Source organism: Rattus norvegicus, chromosome X (assembly GCF_021556685.1).
Source record: "Rattus norvegicus strain SHRSP/BbbUtx chromosome X, alternate assembly SHRSP_T2T, whole genome shotgun sequence".
Classification (NCBI taxonomy): Eukaryota; Metazoa; Chordata; class Mammalia; order Rodentia; family Muridae; genus Rattus; species Rattus norvegicus.
Window position 1 is genome coordinate 57213215 of NC_141554.1, and position 18771 is coordinate 57231985.

The 18771-nt window shown below is 38.6% G+C and overlaps 1 protein-coding gene across 13 annotated transcripts in view; it reads left to right on the plus strand.

The window, feature by feature from the left end:
* Dmd (dystrophin) overlaps positions 1-18771 on the plus strand; it is a 2349574-nt gene that overhangs the window by 2226985 nt on the left and 103818 nt on the right. For all 13 annotated transcript variants that reach the window (XM_087599109.1, NM_001370876.1, XM_087599108.1 and 10 more), the window contains 1 exon segment: positions 3340-3414. In XM_087599109.1, coding sequence (XP_087455235.1) covers positions 3340-3414 — 75 coding nt within the window.

Below are 18771 nucleotides of genomic sequence, written 5' to 3' on the forward strand. Positions count from 1 at the left end.
GCTGCAGAAGTTTACAGTGGCCACTTCTTGAGTAAGGCATTTGATTAATTGCTGGCCAGCCACCCCTGGAGTATGCATTCCTGATTAGGACAACTGACCACCTCTACAGTGTAGCATAAACTAACACACTCATAGATCATGTTATACAGTCTACATGAAGGTTTTTTTTTTAAACTATTACAATTGACCTTACTAAAGTGTAATTTAAACACCATAAAATACTTCCATTCTAAGTATATGATTTTTGGCAAACTTACAGTCACATGAAGACTACACCAATCAAAATGCATACTGGAAAAACCTAGATGTTATCTATGGGTTCCTATGAGTAAAATTTTCCACTTGTATGCTACAGTAGGTTGCCATTTATGTAAATTTATTATGTAAAGCAGTTGCATGGATTTCAGATTGGTTTTTGTTACATTCTCAGTAGTTATTTTCCTTTTATTGTATGTCACTATCTATTATGTGACTAGCACAGGTTTTTTATTTGGAATTTGGTTGCTTTGTTTCCAGTTTGGGGATGTGATGAATAAAGCATAAATAAAACTTTCATGTTCCAATCTTTATGTGAACATGTATTTTTATGTAAATATCTATGAACATGGATCATAAGATATATGTATATTTTATTTCATACTGAACGAAAATTGAGGCTGGCTGGCTGGCTCAGAGGTTAAGAGCACTTCCTGCATTTGATGAGGACTTAGGTTCAGTTCTTAGCAACCGCATGATGGCTCATAACTGCAGTTCCGAGGGATCTGACCTCCTATTCTGTTCTCTGTAGGCTCTAGATACACATGTGATATACAGACATACGTGCAGGCAAAACACTCATACACATTAAGTAAAAATAAATAAACCGTTAAAGAAAAAATTAAACTGCTAATGTAACGTGTGTTCCTAGGTGCCTCCAACATTGTACTGTTTTCTGTTCCTACCAACAACAGAGGAAGTACTCTAGTTGTTCCACATTCCTGTCATTATTTGGTATTAGCAGTTTTTTTTTTAAAAATATGCTGAATGATTTAAAATAACTTACAGATATTCTTTTCTTCTCTCTAATTTAAATGTAGGTTTGGTTTCTGTATGTTTGGTTTCTGCAGAGACCACAGAGTTAATAATGTTGATCCAGGTGACTTAGATAGAGATTAAAGTATTTCTGTTTCCTCACGCTAGAATTAGTGTTACAGATAGCATTTATCTGTGACTGTTAGCTATGCTGTCTCCCTTTTGTTCATTTACTCACTTGGTCTGTCAGTCAGTTCTCAGGCTGCACTGGAACTGTTTTTTAAGAGAGCAGTTGTTCATCAAGTTGCTAAGAAATAGGACAGGTGGCAGGATTCTTTTCTTCAAGAAGCCTTTTGGAACTGAGCTTCTGAAACATACATACATAGAAACTCTAAAAAAGAAATATAACTAATAAGGCTTGTGCAGACTTGAATAAGGGCATTGTCCAAATATAGCCTCCTGTTAGATGACTTTTAGGAACTTACAGCCAGGTGGCTGTAGAAAACAGTAGGCTAAATTGTCAAGTTGTTACTCCATGCTGAATATTGGAATTATACCTTAGAGTATAAAGCTAATCGTCAGAGAACCTTTCTCCCACAGCCAATGGCAACAAATACAGGGACACACAACTAGATACTATACAGGGAGAAGGAGAGAGAGAGAGAGAGAGAGAGAGAGAGAGAGAGAGAGAGAGAGAGAGAAGAGACAAAGATGGAGAGACAGAGACACCTTGGAACACACAGCTCTACATGAGTTGTCCCCGTCAACTCCCTCCCCTTGGAGCTCAGAAAACCTCCAGAGGAGAAGGCAGAAAGAGTGTAAGAGCCACAGGGCATGGAGGACACCAGGATACTATATTTGATTTTATTATAATTTTAAAAATAAATGGATGGATGAATGAAATCCTAGACAGCAGGGTGAAGGTTAATACACGTGACTTATATCTGCTGAGAGAGAGAAAATCAGTCTTCTCCAATAGAGTAACAGTGGATATATCAACAACTACCCAGCAGGCCTCATGTTTGGGAGTAATTGACAAACTTATAATGAACTCCACAGTTTGATTTGTGTGTTTTTATTTGGTTATGGTTTGGTGGCTTTTCTTTTTGTGTGGTTTAATTTTTTCGGCTTCATTTTATTTGATGGGGGTTCTTGTTATATTGGGTTTTTGCTTTTTGACAAAGAACTTAAAGTTGGGTGGGTGAGGAGGAGGAGGAGAAGATCTAGAAGGAATTGGGAGAAGAGAAGAATATGATTAAAATGTAGTTAAAATTGAAAACTATTCTAAATAATAAAAGTAAAATGACTATAAAGCTAGTTGCTAGTCCAAGATTACAAAAATACATTTAGCAGGAAGAAGTTCAAAAATATGTTTTGTAAAAATAATTAAAGAGGATCATATATTTGAGAGAGAAATTTGGGGAAACACGGGACAGTTTGGAGGAAAGAAAGGGAGACATTGAATGATGTCGAGTGCTCATAGAATTCCCAAAAAATTGAAAGAAATTATTTTATTGTATTGTGACTATAATTAACAATGGTATATTATATTCTTGAAAATTCAAAGAAGTTAGATGGATATTAGGTGTTCTCACTACAAAAACAGTGATTCTTGGGAATAGATGCTAATTACTAAATTTAATCATAGCGTTATGTGCTTTTTTACCTCAGACAGCAGATTGTCCATGGCAACTATGTGCAATTATTGGTCAACTTTTCACAAATGTTGAAATTGGTTTTCCTTAAAATAATATATTAAAACAAACAAATACAGAGTATATAAACATGCTTAGATTGCTAAACAGTGTGTGCCCTGCATCTATGGGTTGTTTTGATATATTCGGTTTTATAAATTTCTTTCATTTCTTTCTTTTCTACAGTAAACACATGTCCCTTTTATAATAAAAGTTGTAATACTGATTCTCGAGTTTTCAGTTCTCATAGCAATGTCAGCAATATAATCCTTCCTTTCCTTTACTCATGTGCAGCAGACATTTCCTACAGAAGATCCAGATTACAATCTTGAAAAGAGCACGATCTTGTCCTCTGTTTCACTCTTGGGAGCTAGCAGTGCATGAATGGCCTGCAGGCTCTGCTGCTGCAGTCCTTCACAGACCCAAGCTTCACTCAGGGGTGAAGGGCACATAGATTTTTTCCTTAACCCTAAATGAACAGAATTTTGCCTTATAAATCTTGTCACATAAGCACAGGTATTCTTTCTAGCCTATTATTGTGACTTTTGTAGTTGTTGGCAAGTCATCGGGGATTTCCTCTGTGCTTTCTGATGAAATGACACATGATCTTTGTTTTCCTCCTTTTTTTCTTCAGCTGACCTGAATAATGTCAGGTTCTCCGCTTATAGGACTGCCATGAAGCTCAGAAGACTCCAGAAGGCCCTTTGCTGTAAGTATGAGCCACTATTTGAAGGCTTTGATACATTTTTTTCTTTGCTCAAAGAAAAGGGCCTGGAGATTTTTTACAAGGTCATTTTGCCAGATAAAATTCATTCTTTAAAGTGTTTGGCTTAGTATCTACCTAGACTATTATGTTGGATGAGAGCTATCTCTGCATGTGCTCAACACACATTGTCAAACTGATAAGATAGTAATAAATTTTGTTTATGCAATGAGTCACATTTGCACCCACATTCACCTTTGTGAAAGTTACATTACCTCCCTCTTTCCCATTATATCTTCATTTTATAAAGGGCATTTAGTATTAGAGGATTATGGCTATGCTATCAGAACCAAGTTCACAGATGTGTGTCTTTTTTAATGCTATTATTCAAATGGATATTATGATAGAAGAAAGATGATTGGATCTTAATTTTCCCAGACCGGGTTTCTGTGTGTAGCCCTGGCTATCCTAGAACTAGTTCTGTAGGCCAGGATGGTCTCAAACTCTTGGGGTTAAAGGCAGCAACATCATGCTTGACTAGATTATTTTTAAAAATCATGTATGTTTGTAAAAATGTTGATGTGTGACAAGGATACTTTTGTTACATGGATATTACATCAACAAAATGAATTATGGATAATATTGTTTAAGTGTCAATATGCATTAAGGATATGCCCATGAAATAGGTTGGCACACACACTAACTACCTAAAAAGAATTTATGATGTAATGAGGGATGCCCAAGGTATATATGAAAATCTGGGGACTCACAGAAATGTACATGAAAGTCATCAACATGTTAAAATCTTGAGTATCGCATTATAATTACGACTGATATAAACAGTGATTATTGTCTCCATTTCCAGACTGAGGCACTGAGGACAAGTGAATAGATAGTTTGATTGTCATATTTAGTTTGGTAGCCCTGGAACAATGACACACTATGACCATTGGCTTTGTGCAGTGAAGTTCAGAGAATGTTCATGGGAAATGGTGTTATCTAAGCCGTGTAGATCCAGAAACATAGGTAGAGCTCACTCGAGGAAGAATGTTCTAGTCATTCAGAGAGAAGGCAGTATTTTCAGGCCTGGAGCCTAAAGAGAGCAGAAAGTACTCAGGAACCAAAATTACTTCAGCATGACTACTGTGCAGAATTCCAAGGAGGGCTATTATCAAATATTAGGCTGGAGAGAGAACCAGATTGTGAAGAGCTTTTTTAAACGTAAGTTAAAGACTTTAGAGGTCAGTGGGAGCCATTTAAGAGATTTTGGCAAGGGGATGTCATGGCTGAATTTTCACTCAGAAAAGCCATTCTGACTGTGAAAGAAAGCATGAATTGAAGGGTTAAACCACGGACAGGAAAGAGATCTATTATAGAATTGAAACCAGCAATATGGTAGCCTAAATGGGAATGGAGGCGCATTTCAATATATAGGAGGTAGACTTGTGATCTAAACTTCAGTGGCTTGTGAATAGTGAGCTTGGATAGCAGAGCTTGGTAAAATGTACACTACTAAGGAGAACTATAAAAAATATTAGCAGTTGTAAGCGTGGAAAGGTTAAGATAGTACAGTAACAGGGAAAGGAGGGAGGGAGGAAGAGAGAGGGAGGCAGAGAGAGAGAGATGAGAGAGAGGGGGGAGGGAGAGAGAGAGAGAGAGGAAGAGAGAAAGAGAGAGAGATTATCATTTAAGTCAGAGATGAGCAACCAAGACAAATGAGTATAAAGGCATGGCTGGGAGTTCAGTAGGAAGATACAAGATGTTGTAGTGCCATGAGAAGAAAAACAGGATCTGTCATTAAAGTCAGATGGTGGTGGTGACAGTACCCATCATATATAGCATCAAAGAGAGCCTTAATAACTTTGGTGAAGGTAATACACTGAGCAGTTTAAAAATGAACCAAAAGTATAGATGACTGGCATCTGCCTATTCTTACAGACATTTAGTTAAAAGGGGAGGAAAGAGGGGTTGTAATAAATTAGAGATGACTGAGAAATTAAAAATTAATGGATTAAGAGGAGAGGATAAAAAGGGCAAGATACGGGCAGGTGGCCTAGACACCTCCCTGCTATTTTCTGCACCAGAGAGAAGGATACATGCAAGTTCTAGGTAATGAAGAAACACGGCAGCAGGAAGGTAGTGGAAAACTGTCTAAAGTCAAATATTGTCTGTGCGGTGTTTGAGAAGCCCTGTGACACAATTAACAGTGAAAGGTAGTAAAGCTAACACTGGCCTTGTCTTTGTGGGGAACAAGAACGTGGCTAAGATAAAAACCAGCATTAGGAAGCTCAAGCGGCTGAGTATATTACAACAGCATCAGTCCCTAGAGGTGTGACTCTTCTCTAGCAGTACCCAGGTCAGAGGCTGCACCCTTCAGTTCTAGAACAGGCAGATAACAGTCAGGTGGGGGGAGCCTAAGGACTTGGGTAAAAGGGTGGTTAGAATCTTGAATTTCAGGACTATGTTGAGTAGGGGAAGCTATGAATTTAAGTAGAATTTAGCAGTTAGGGGGAAAGTATCAAGCAGCAAAGTAAGATAGGAAAAGTTAGTTGAAGGAACTGAAAACCATGAAGCTGTGTTCAAGAAGGAGACATTGCTGAACACTATTTCCAAAGTGGAGGGCTGGAGAGATGACTCAGCTGTTAAAGGCTAGACTTACAACCAAGATATTTCCAAAGTGAAACTGTTTTAAGTGGTTAGGTCTTTTACATAAGTGACAAGGTGAATTAGGTGCGAATTGTCATGGAGGTATAAGAGAAAGTTAAGATATTGAGAAGCTATGGTTACGTATGGGTCATCCATGCTAATATTAAAATCACTCCAAATTGGGAACAGAACTGAGAAACGCTGAATGATCATAAACCTTGGCCACTAAAGTTCTTTGGGGACAAAGATGTCCAACCCAGAGGTTCTCAAAAGTGGGTGCTACTACTGACCAGTAGTCAAGGAACCACTGGTATGTAGTTGTCATATAGAGATGTAAGTGCCCTAGAAGTGAAATTATTGAGAAGAATCAGGTAGGCTCATTTCTTTTCATATTGGGATTTCCAATGCTTAACACAGAACTGGGCGGAGAGTAAAGCTTTCTGTTTTCATAGAATGAATACATGGATGAAAGCCAATGGAAGATTCCATTGCCTTACGGAGCTTATAGCCTGAAGTTATCATTTTCAGGTGTATAGCTGCCAAGTTTAAGTAGTTAATAAAAGGCTCCCCATGCCTAGGATTTCCTTGGGGACCTGGTTAATGAACCATAGCAGGCACAAAGGAGTTTAGGGCGGGGTGAAGTCAAGGGGCTGAATAGAGAAAGTCTTCTGTCGTTTTTTCTTCTCTTGACCCTGCCCCATCCCAGAGATACTGCTTTCCTTTGATAAAAAGGAGAATTATGAACTGGTTGTTATAAAGTGCTATAGAATATTCCTGTAAGATCCCAAAAGTTCAAAGGAGGTAGCCAGCTGTTCCAGGTTATACTATGACAAAACTCAGAAAAGACTAAGCGGAGATGTCTCAAATGTCTCTTATGACTGTTATACCTTTCCATAAGTGCCTGAGAACCATCTGAACATTATTCAGTTTTTATGGTGAAAGAGTCCTATTCATTGCCTTTTATTTCTCTGTATGTGAAAAATTTTGATAAACACGAGGGACGTGGAGGAGTTAGATATTGTATAAAAAAACATGTTAGCCATTTGAGGTGATAACCTTGTAATAAACTTAAGCTCTGAATGTAGGATGATTTTGTTGAATTTCACTTTTAAGCAGATTTGAAATTCTCAGCATTTCTTTTCAGAACTTCACTCTTATTTGAAAAAAAATCAAGGATAGCAAAATTAGAGTGTATTTATCTAAATTAGGTACTGAATTCTTAAGAATGCAAGGATAATGCCATGCAGACTATGGCCCCATGTGCAGTGAGAACAGAGTGAAAAGTTTGGCCAATCCATTTACTTTTGAAAAAAACATGTGTGGTCCAATTCCTTAGTGAGTTTTCAATAGGTGATTTAAGAACTTCCTCTAAAATTTGTATTTGCTTAGGTTTATCTTCTAGTTCTTTTTTTTTTTTTTATTTCTATGCCTGCAAGAGCCTGATAAAGAGCTATTGTCCTTGGTCTACAGCAAGTGAAACTTGCCCTGGCTAGTTTTTCCTACCAATGCCTGCTTCTACTATGTCTTACATTAATGGAAATTAGTGATGTTATCTCAATGATTTCTTGATGCCAGTGAAGAGATTGAATTACAGATGCCTTGCGAAACATACTTAGGCACCTCTATAAAGCGATTGATTTTTTTTAAAAAAAACTTTCCTATCAAAGTTCAATATTGCAATAAACCAAATAACACATTTTATCTACTATAGACAGAGAATATGCTACTTATTACATTATGAACATGACCATTGGCTTACAATGCCCCTCACTTTATAATCACTGTTAATGTTGCATGGTCTGTAGGGCTTTTCTGGGCATTGTGAGTAAAAGTTAAAGTCGATAGAACTGCAAAGATAAATTGGAAATCTTAGTAAAAAGGATTTGCGGGCTGGTTTATATGGCTGAGAGCTTGGGGCAAGTATGAAGAAGATAATATAGGCTTTTCCTTTCTTCCCCGTTTCCGATGGTACTCCATAAGTGTGTATTTTCTCTAATTAAAAAAGATAATCAAATCTCAAGAGCGGAAGAAAAAAATGCACTTAACGAAGCAAGCATACTTAGTTTATTTTTATGTAGGGGTTTGAAGAGAACCACAGGCCTAAATAGGTAACAGTTGATAGTGACTATTTTCCATGCAAGAAGAATTTGAGGATAATTTGCCTCTGTTTAGGAGTGAAATCCTAAATTATAGTCATGTGGTACAGAATCAAATTGTCTTAAGAAAGCTGAGACTTCTGCATTTGCCTTTACTAAGACAAAGTGAAAAATGTGCTTTCTTCCATGTAAATGGAACTTACCATCTAATAGTAAACTAAACATGGCTATAGAAAGCATTAGGCAGGGTTAGATTGGTATTGAAGACTCACAGGAACCCATAATATCATGGCTTATACATGTATAATTTATTGCCATAAAAAGTGCATCACAATAGCACTAAATGCAGGATATGGATCCTCAACCATATAATGCCTCACAACAAGGGCTCCCAAGAATCTGTTCCCCCCCTTATCTACACACACACACACACACACACACACACACACACACACACACACACACAATTTTTCATGTAAGGTAGAGGTCATATCTCAGTTAGGTAAGAATTTACAATAACTTGGAGACATGGCAAACAATGCTTTTAAAAGTATATTACTTTACAGATGTTAGCACCTCAAAGAGATAGAGGTTCTGTGGTAACACCCATATATCTTGTAATAAACTTAAGCTCTGAGGACTGAGGTCTTGTAAGTCTCTCTGATGTCCATGAGTTTCACAACAGTGAAAGAACTGGTTGGTCTTCACTTCTAATGTTGTGCTATCAAAGACTTCTTTGTAGGCTCCATTATCCCGTAATGACTATTTTTATTTGCCCATTATTCTAGGCACCTTTCCATATTTGTCATTTTTTTTCCTGGAATTGGAAACATTCAAAGTATTGTCCTTACACTAGGACTAGAACAGCTCTTTCATCAATTAACCTTTACTATTTAAGAGTAAATTCTAGCTGGCTATGCATTTCTAGTCCAGCTTCTGATTTTTACAAGTTTCTTTTTTAAATGTTAGTTCTTTCAGGGATTCAGGTTTTCTACTTGTTTTGGGCATATTTACTCCCCTCCCCCACTTCATCCCAAGTCTGTTCATTCCTTTTCTACCCACGCAACATTGTGTGTTGTGTGATCTTTTATTCTTCCTTCTTTTTTTTTAACTCTCAAGTGTAATTTGTGATTCCCAAATATTCTTGAATGTATGGTCTTTCACTGTACTGTAGAAGACCTGGAGGAGAATGTCTCTCCTCCCAGTAGCTAACAATTTGCCACTCATTCCATAGCTAGGGGAGGGATTGTGTGCCCAACTCTCTTCTCCATGCTGGGGTTGGGTCTGGGTTAAGCTTGTAAAGATTTTGTGTGTGCTGCCACCATGTCTGTGAATTCATTATGTGCAGCTGCTCTTCTGTGTCCCAGAACATGTTTCTGAGCAGTCATCCATTACCCCCTACTCTAGATAATCTTTCTGTACTCTCTTTGGCAATGATCCCTGGGCCTTGGGAGAAGGAGTACACTGTATATCTTTTAGGATTGAGAATTGTGTAGTCTCTTACTCTTTGTACCTTGGCCATTTTGGGGTCTTTATGTTAATTACTATTTACAGAAAACAGAATACCCTCAGATGAGGGTTAAGAGCTGCACAGATCCATGGGTATAAACTAAAGCCATTAGGGTTTAGTTTAATACTACGTTAGTTTAACACCATAATGGTAATTGAGTCTCTCCTAGGGCCTATGTTCTGCTTAGCCATAATTTCTTGACCTGTTAGTAGTACAAGGTATGGCTTTTTATCATGTAGGCTAGGACTTGAATCCAATCAGAAAGTGGCTCATTACTCCCATGATGTTCATACCACTATTGTACCAGTGGGCATGTTTTGTGAGGCCACATTCTTGAGTCATAGAACATCAAATCAAGCTGGTGCAGATCTGGAAGCTTCATCCATTACTGGATAGCTTTCATAGTGCTGAAGGTGCTATGCAAGCTCCCAGAAGAGAAAAGTATTCACCTAGCATATCCAGGCCCAAACCCTGGAAGTTCCAAGTGTCTTCTATTTCAACTCTCCCAGTACTTTGCTCTACCAAATGTATTGTGGCTGTTATGACAAATATTGAAGGGACTAGAAAGGGCCAGGTAGATGGACAAGCCAGTAAAGGCACGTGTACCCATCCATAACTAATGACTGGAGTTTCATCCTAGGGAATCACTTAATGGAAGAAAATAACCACAGGTTCTATGATCTCCACACATGGACTATGGCACAGGCATTCCCTGCTTGACTAAATTAAATAAATGTGCTAATATTTTAAAAAAGAATTAAAATTGAGGCACAAAATTTTTTTCTCTCCTAGGCTAAAATCGTAAGACTAACAGTCATTCCTAAGTGGAATGTAGCTTTGGAATGACATGGAAATGTCTATAATTCACATTAGACTTCCGAGTTTCATTCTTAGGAAGGTAGTCCCACCTAATTAAACATAATGCTGTCTCAGTGATCCAGGTGTTCAGATTATCCCTCTGCCCACTTACAGATTTTCACACACAGTAAAGGAGCAGGAAACATTTTTGCCATGCAATACTATAGCAGATAATGCACAACACGCAACCCTTTTACTGTATTCCCAATACTGTTCTTAAATTTTCATTGTCATGATTAATAGCCATATTGTTCATTAAGATTGTGAGAAATCACTCTTCTCAATACCTGACTGTATAAATATTCTTATGGTATACTTTCTAGTACACATGCTTAGTAACTAATATATCCTATGAATCAGGAGCCAAACAACATAGGCATATTTAATGTTGTTTCATGAAGTGTGGGTCACAGGCAGAGCTATCATTCTTTTATTCGTGGTATTTGACTCACTGGCTATCAACCTCACTATTAAAAGGGTGAGGATGTAATGAAGCCTTTCAACCTAAAGCAGATGTGAGTCAAAGATAAGAGTGTATTCTTTCTCATAGATACCAATATTGCATTATATTTCCTCTTATGGGAAAAAGACATGCTTTGGTGGCTTCCTTAGCCTCTCAGCATCAGTCTCACTTTCTTTCCCTTTGCCATTGGCTTTCATCCAAATCCTAGCCCTTTCACCAACATTTGTACAAGTATTTCCTTTGGACTTAGCCATTGTGTTGGTCCTTGTTGATAGTGGTAGCAAGATAAAATATTTCAGGGCTTCCTTTTAGTCCATTACCGACGGTAATAACCCTTGCTCTAATGAGAACAGAGATTGGGTTGTTCTGCCCTCTAGGCAACCAAAGCTTTGTGATATCTTGAGTTAGGCTTGATACTGGAAAGACATAATCCATTCCATTGATCCCTATAGAATGTATGTGTTTGCGTTTCAATATCCCTACTTTCCTTGTTTTTGTAGTAGTATTAGTTTGATTTCTCTTACTGTGACAACCACCATGGCCAAAAGCTACTGGGGGTGTTAATTGTTTCATCTTTCAACTCCTAGATCATAGTCCATTACTGAGGTAACTAAGAGTAAGACCTTAAGGCAGAAACTGAAATGGAAGCCATAGAGGAACATTGCTTACTGGGTTGATCTCAATGCCTTGCTCAGTTCACTTTGTTTTTGTGTACATCCCAGGACCACTTGCCCAGGAATGACACTGCCCACAGTTGGCTGAATCATGTCACATTAATAAAGAAAATTCACCACAGGCTTGTCCACAGGCTAATATGATAGAGGCATTTTCTCAAGTGATGTTGCCTCTTCCCAGATGACGAGAGCTTGTGTTAAGTTCACAAAAACTAACCACTATAGCAATATTGCCAGTGATTGAGACTGTATTGTAGATCGGAACTACTGGGTCTGGCATTATTCCCTCCAGCAGAGTTATCTCTTAATTGTAACTTGGTCCCGCAGGTGTAGCCCATTTCTCAGAGTTAATAGTTGCTCAGATTCCTTTGTTTGCTGCTCCATCCCTGGGTCGGAGGAAGTAAAAATCTGTGGAAGGAGATTGTGGCTCCCCTTTAGCCTTTGCTAATTCAGCTAAGAATTACAGTTTTCATCTGCCCTAATATCAGCATGCAGATCCATTCTAATCCGTTTTGTTAACTTCTTCTATTTGAGTTCTTATTCCAGACACCACTAGAAAATGGAATTTTCATCCATAATGAAACCCAAAGCCTATAAGCTACTACTTATAGCTAATATAAGCTAAGGGTAGCTTGCCAACCAGCATAACCAATTTTTCTTTCTAATTAATGCATTAGTTAGTAATATTTAAGTCAAGAATGGGTTATGACTCTTGTAAACACTCTCACTCCCGACACCAACTCCAATGATAGTGGCAGTTAGAGAGTCAGTTGTTAGGAAAGACTTCAGGAGCCAAATAGCATTGCTTGCAAATCAAAAGTTCTTTTCAGGACCAGCTACCATAGACCAACTACACCAAAATAGGATATGCATCACAGCAACTGGCTGCACCACAGCTTGTTTCAGAGACAGTGATTTTTTTTAACAAAAGCCACACCAAGGCATATTTTGTCTCTAATCAAGATCCACTGATATGAACACAAGCACTTTGGCAAACTAGGAGGGCAAACTGATAACCCATGTATGCTCTTCCTTCAAACTTAGCCCCAAACACCATAGCAATCATGAGTCTTACTGAAACAAGACAAGTGGGCTGTGTTAATGGTACCAGTCAACATAAGGTAAATGATAATCCATTTTTATATATCAACAGGTCACTTATTTCATTGCTGTGACCATTGAACTTTATTGATATTTTAGTAAAGTATCTCAAACCAGCTTCAGGCCCTCTGAGAAAACCATTATACCACAGGTAACTACATAAAAATACACTGAATAATTAAAAGATATGTATTGGTTCTTTTTGAATTTCACATCATCATGTACTCCAATCGTACTTATTGCCCAGTCCCTTTGTATCTGCCCTCCCGACTTGTAACCTCCTCCCCCCAAAGAAAATAAATAAGCGAATAATAATAATAAATCTTGTGGAAGATGTGGTGTGGTGTCACAGTATGTCCCACAGTATGTACCCTTTTGTCCACATACCTTTACTTGTAAGTCATTGCAATGAGTCATTGGTCTGGTTTGAGGCCTCTGGCTTCTGCTACAGTATCAATACTGGATCCTCACTGGGACTGCTTTAGGATATCCTGTTACCCTGTGTCATGGAGATCCTGCACCTTTGCATCTGCAGGACAGGCCCTTTCACATGATCTAGCTAACAGTTCATAGGTGGGGAGGGATATTGGGTTGAGCCAACTCAAAGCCCTGGATCTGGGCTTGAGTTGTAGCTGAGCTGGACAGCTTGCCAGGTCTCCTGTGCCTGCCTAGGCAATTGCTCGCACAATACCTTAGCTGGAAAGAAAGGCATGGGGCCAGCTCTCTCTCTCTCTCTCTCTCTCTCTCTCTCTCTCTCTCTCTCTCTCTCTGGCCCTAGAGAAGCCTAGCTTATCCTCTACCATGCAACCAGGACCAGGCCTTCTGTACTGTCCAGGCAAGGGCAGGGCTGACTCATCACAGTGCCTAAGATGACAGACCAGTCCAGGAGTATCTGTATGACTTTGGGACATCAGCACAGGACAGTGGCCTGGGACATCCACACAGGCTCTGGCAGCAGTAGGACCATGAACCCAGACATGCCTCCCCCAGGCAGCAGCATGGGCCCGAATATTCCCATCCCTCAAGTGGCAGTACAGGCCACACAGATCAGCGTGCCTCCACACAGCAGCATGACCCTCAACATGCCCATATGGTATCCAGTAGCAGCCCAGACCACGGACATCTGACCATTAGTGGTAACTTGAGCAATAGACATCAACATAGACCCCAGATGCAGCAGGACCACTGACCCAGACATGACCCAGTCAAGGCAAGGACATCATGGTGGTTTCAGGTGATTGGTTGTACAGGGTCCTCCTATTCACTTGTTCCTCACCATTGCCAAGTCTCACTTTTCTCCACAGTATACTCTGTTTGTCCCATCTCTCCATCACACATTCACCCATCATAGCAGCACTGCCTGCGGCAGGCTCTGGAGTATCTTTCTTCAAGCTGTTCCCTCCCTGAATATGTTTGTTTATTTCTTTAAGACATTGTTTCATGTAGCCAGGGCTTGGCGCTGACTTCCTATAAACTTGACTAACCTTGAACTCCTGATGCTCTGACCTCACCAGTGCTGGGGTTGCTGGTTTCTGCTACCATGTTAGATGCACTCAGGAAGTTAACTTTGGAAATATATGGTGTTATCTCGGCAATTCTCCTGCTGCCGTGCACTGGGCCAGAAAAGTCAGCAGGTTCATCAGTTCTTGTACTATTACTGATTCTCAACACATAGTCTTCAGACTGTCAGCTTGGGCTTCTGTGGGGACTGTAGGAGTTTTTCCTCTCTCAGCAACTTCTGGTGATTCTCCTTTCTCTCACCAGTTCCTAGTATGGCATTCAGATGCAATTTCCTTTCCTCTAAAGTAAGTAAAGACCTTTCGATGACCACTACTCTCCCTTTCCATGTCATTTAAATGTGTTTTTTAGTTCTAAGCATCTGTTTTTTCTTTTTCTTTTTTTTTTTTCTCCCAGAGCTGGGGACCGAACCCAGGGCCTTGCGCTTCCTAGGTAAGCGCTCTACCACTGAGCTAAATCCCCAGCCCAGTTCTAAGCATCTGTAATTCTATCAAAGACACAGGAAGTAAAACAGCTTTCTGGTTTCTTCTTCGTGACTTCTAAAACAAAGGCCTGCAATTGATAGTTGTATATTTATTTATTTTTAATTCTTACTAATTTTTTCATACAATCTTCTGATCGTATTCTTTTATCTCCTTCAGCTCCTCCTCACACTCTACTTTGTGTTCTTTCTCTTTCTCAAGGAAAGAAAACTGGAAAAACAATAAAAATGAAAATCAAAACAGTCAAGCAAACAATAAAAGAAAGAAAGAAAGACTTAATAAGACAAAAACAAAACAAAAGGCACACAAACAACCTTGGCGTTTGTTTTGTACTAGCCAACTTTCCCTGGGCATGGAGCCTGCTCTGGACTGTGGTCAATATACCCAGTGTCATTCCACTGAACAAAACTGATTTTCCCTTTGACAACTTATTGGTTAGGGGTAGGACTTTGTGTCTACTTTCCTTCATGCTGGGACTTTTGTCAGGTTTGAACCTGTGCAAGTTTTGGACATGCTGCCGTAGTCTCTGTCAGTTTAATCTGTGTGTCCGTACCGTTGTGTGGAAGACAGTGTTTGCTTACAGTCATCTACCAGCTCTATCTCTCACGATCTTTCGACCCCTTCTATATAAAGCCTCGAAGGGAAGGGTTTGATGAAGACATCCCAGTTACGGCTGAATGCTTCAAGGTCTCTTCCCCTCTACATATTTTCTCGGGATGAGGGTTGAATGAGGCACTGATTTATTAGTATAGCAAGATGTCATCAGAAACTGGTTTATTTCTATGGTCCTTTAGCAGAATAATACTAGTAGATTTTCTCTTAGATCCATCCCTATATAAACTAGGGTTGTTGGCCATTTTAGCAGTCATGTATGGTTTGCTATCTTATAGAGTGGGTCTTAAATCTAACAAAATGGTTATTCCCATATAACATTTATGCTACTGCTGTCATGCAGGCTAGTTTGTGTTGTAAGTGGCAAGTCTTGTAATTAGGTGAAATTGTTTACTTTTCTCCTCTGGTAGCATGCAAAGTACCTTCTAGCACAAGAAACATCAGTCAGTAGGGGTGAAGCTTTTAGTTATGTAGCACGTCAATTTCTCCATGTTTGATGACATGAGAAAGTCGTGTCTTCAGAAATAGGGCCTTACCCATCATATTATTGAGATAGTTTGTGAAGTTTGAGGGAAGAGAATCTATGGAACCCCTTTGGCCAATGACAGGATGTAAACCATGGAATTGATATTTCAACCTAGAAGGGATGACTTAGCTCAACCAGATCTGTATGGCAAATAAGACACCGGAAGACGAGTCATTTCTTTCCCCTCTCTACATCCTTTTAGTCCCACAGTCTTTAGGCATGAAGAACACACCACCATGTAGTTCTATTCTTTAATGGCATCAAACTGTAGCTTCTTTTTCCATTAAAGTATTTTTGAGGAGATGCGAAGGTGGTGGTTTAGTGGTTAAAAGCACATAGCATTCTTGCAGAGGACCAGTATCCATATCGGGTAGCTTACAACCACATGTAACTCCAGCTCTAGGGGATCTGGCTCATTGCTTGTTTGGCCATCTGGACTCACATGCTCATACCCACACATGTACCCACACATGTATACATAATTAAAAATAAACCAAATTTTAAAATTCTTTCAAGTAATTTTGAAAGAAAACATTTTAAAATTATTTATTTTATGTATTTGATTGTCTGCATGTATATGTGTATGTATCACATATGTGCCTGGTGTGCTTGAAGATTCAGAAGACGACATTAGATCCCTGGAGTTGTATTCGAGTCCCCATCTATGTGGGTACTAGAAACTGAACCCATGTCCTCTTGACAAGCAGCAAGAGCTCTTATATTCATGTGTGGTTATGCTCACACATACACACACATTTGAGCATGTGTACATGTATTTCATATAATAGTATATATTTATATAATGTAAATTGTTTACTTCAAGAAAAAAAAGAGTTTCACAAAACCTCTGCTAGTTGTTTACTGAGATTTATGGATAAGCTCATCATTTTGTTTAAAGTTTCACCAAAATAACCTCCATGTATTCTTAATAGGTTTGGTTTGAACAGTGAGCACTTGCACGCTCGCCAGAGTGTTTGTGTGTGTGTGTGTGTGTGTGTGTGTGTGTGTGCATTTCAATTGCCCATAATTCATTCCTCACCTCTTTGCTGATCTGTTGCATGTTCTCTGTCTGCTTAAATAGAATGTTTTTAAAAATTCCTCCATGAAAACAAAATTTTCTTTTTCTGCTTACTATGTTTGTGTGGGGAAATGTGTTCTATGGTTTTCTGTGATGCATTGGTCCTGTATTTAACCACATCCAGTTTTAGCAGAGAACATCATACTGTATTTGTCTCCTGTGTCATCTTCTGTTTCTGTTATTTCAGAGCAATTGCCTCACTCCCCTCTGGAGCTATTTATACTCTATAAATTTTCTGTTGTGTGTTTCCTACATGTTCACTTGTGTTGGCATTAGGTCCAATGAAATGAAATTCCTGTAATTTCACTGTTTTCTTACCATCACATGGGTTAATTAGACCCTCCATAAAAAGTGTGTGTAAAAATTCATACTCATACTGTTTTTATATCTTTGGATCAAAAGCAAAATAGTTATAACAAAGTATATAGTAACAAAAAAGAAAATAATAGAAAAAATTCATACCTTCCTTCAATACATAAAGAAATATATTAAGAATATTGGTATATGGTTTTAATAACAAAACTGGCATGCTATATTTCTGAAATTTTCCATTACTTGAATGTGAGCGTTTGTGCTCTCAGAATGTCACACAGACAAAAGCGATGATGAAAATCTTAGTACCATGTCTCTGTTCCTCCCTACTGCCTCCTATGTAGACCCCAATTAGCCTCCCTTTCTGTATAGCCTCCTGCCTGTTTGCATTTTTTTTTTATTCTTCATTATTTGCCCATCTGACTCTCAGGTAGGTCTTGCAGTCTGCCAGCTTCCTACATCCAAGTTTACATAGTCTCCGATTTCATTTTCAAAAAAGCCATATCTTCCATATCTTTCTTTTTAGAATACAGTGGAGCATTGTATAAAGATGTTTGGGCAGTCAATGACAGTGATCCCATAATATAGAGCTTAGTAATGTAGTATACCTCTTAATTTGTGGAGTTATATTCTGTGCTGTTCACTCAATGATTAAATCACTTAAGGACGTTTTTCTAAAACATTGTCGCTGACATTAAGCAGCCTATGGTTATATCTTAAAGTAAAAGAGGCTGTGGTAGGGATAAGTGTGATCGTGAGTTCCACCCTTAGCAAAATAAAATATGGAAGCAAGTAAGGTATATTTTAGGCAAACTGGTCCATGGGATGGGAGGACAGAGTTTTGCTCACAGGAGAAAAATAATGGAAGTTATCTCTTGCTTCTGCCATCGGATCTTCCTGTTTCTAGGGAAACTCCACAGTATTCTGTTTTCCTCTTTTAAGAGAGACAGTATGTGATGGATAAGTATTAACCTTCATATTTTTCATTGATATTGCAATAGAGCTCACCATTAGTAATTAGTAAAATACATTATAGCCCTAAGTTTGCATTTCTTTTATATTGGGAAAACTGTTTACTGGGTGAAATGGCTTGTATGCATTTCATTTGAAGTTATATTTATAATTGCAGCGCTGTTTCTCCTTAGGTATGCGAGAGAGGCACTTAATTATCATTGATTCTTTGTCTGGAAGCACTGACATTTCAGAGCAGAGCTTAGGTGTATCATGTGGTTAGAAAAATACCAGTGTTGCATTTTCAATTTGGCTAATAAATTGGCTTTAGAGAAATGCATCGTTTTGTGACACTTGGGAGTAAAGCTAGTGATTTGCTGATGAAAGTTTACTTTGTTAATTGTTTTCTTTTCGGCACATGACTAAACATTACCTCAGACTGAGGGAATCTCCCTTAGCCTTAAAAGTTCTTCTCAGTGTCAAAAAAAGCACATGGTAAAATGCAATTTGAGGGGGAAGGGAGAAAGAAATGAGCC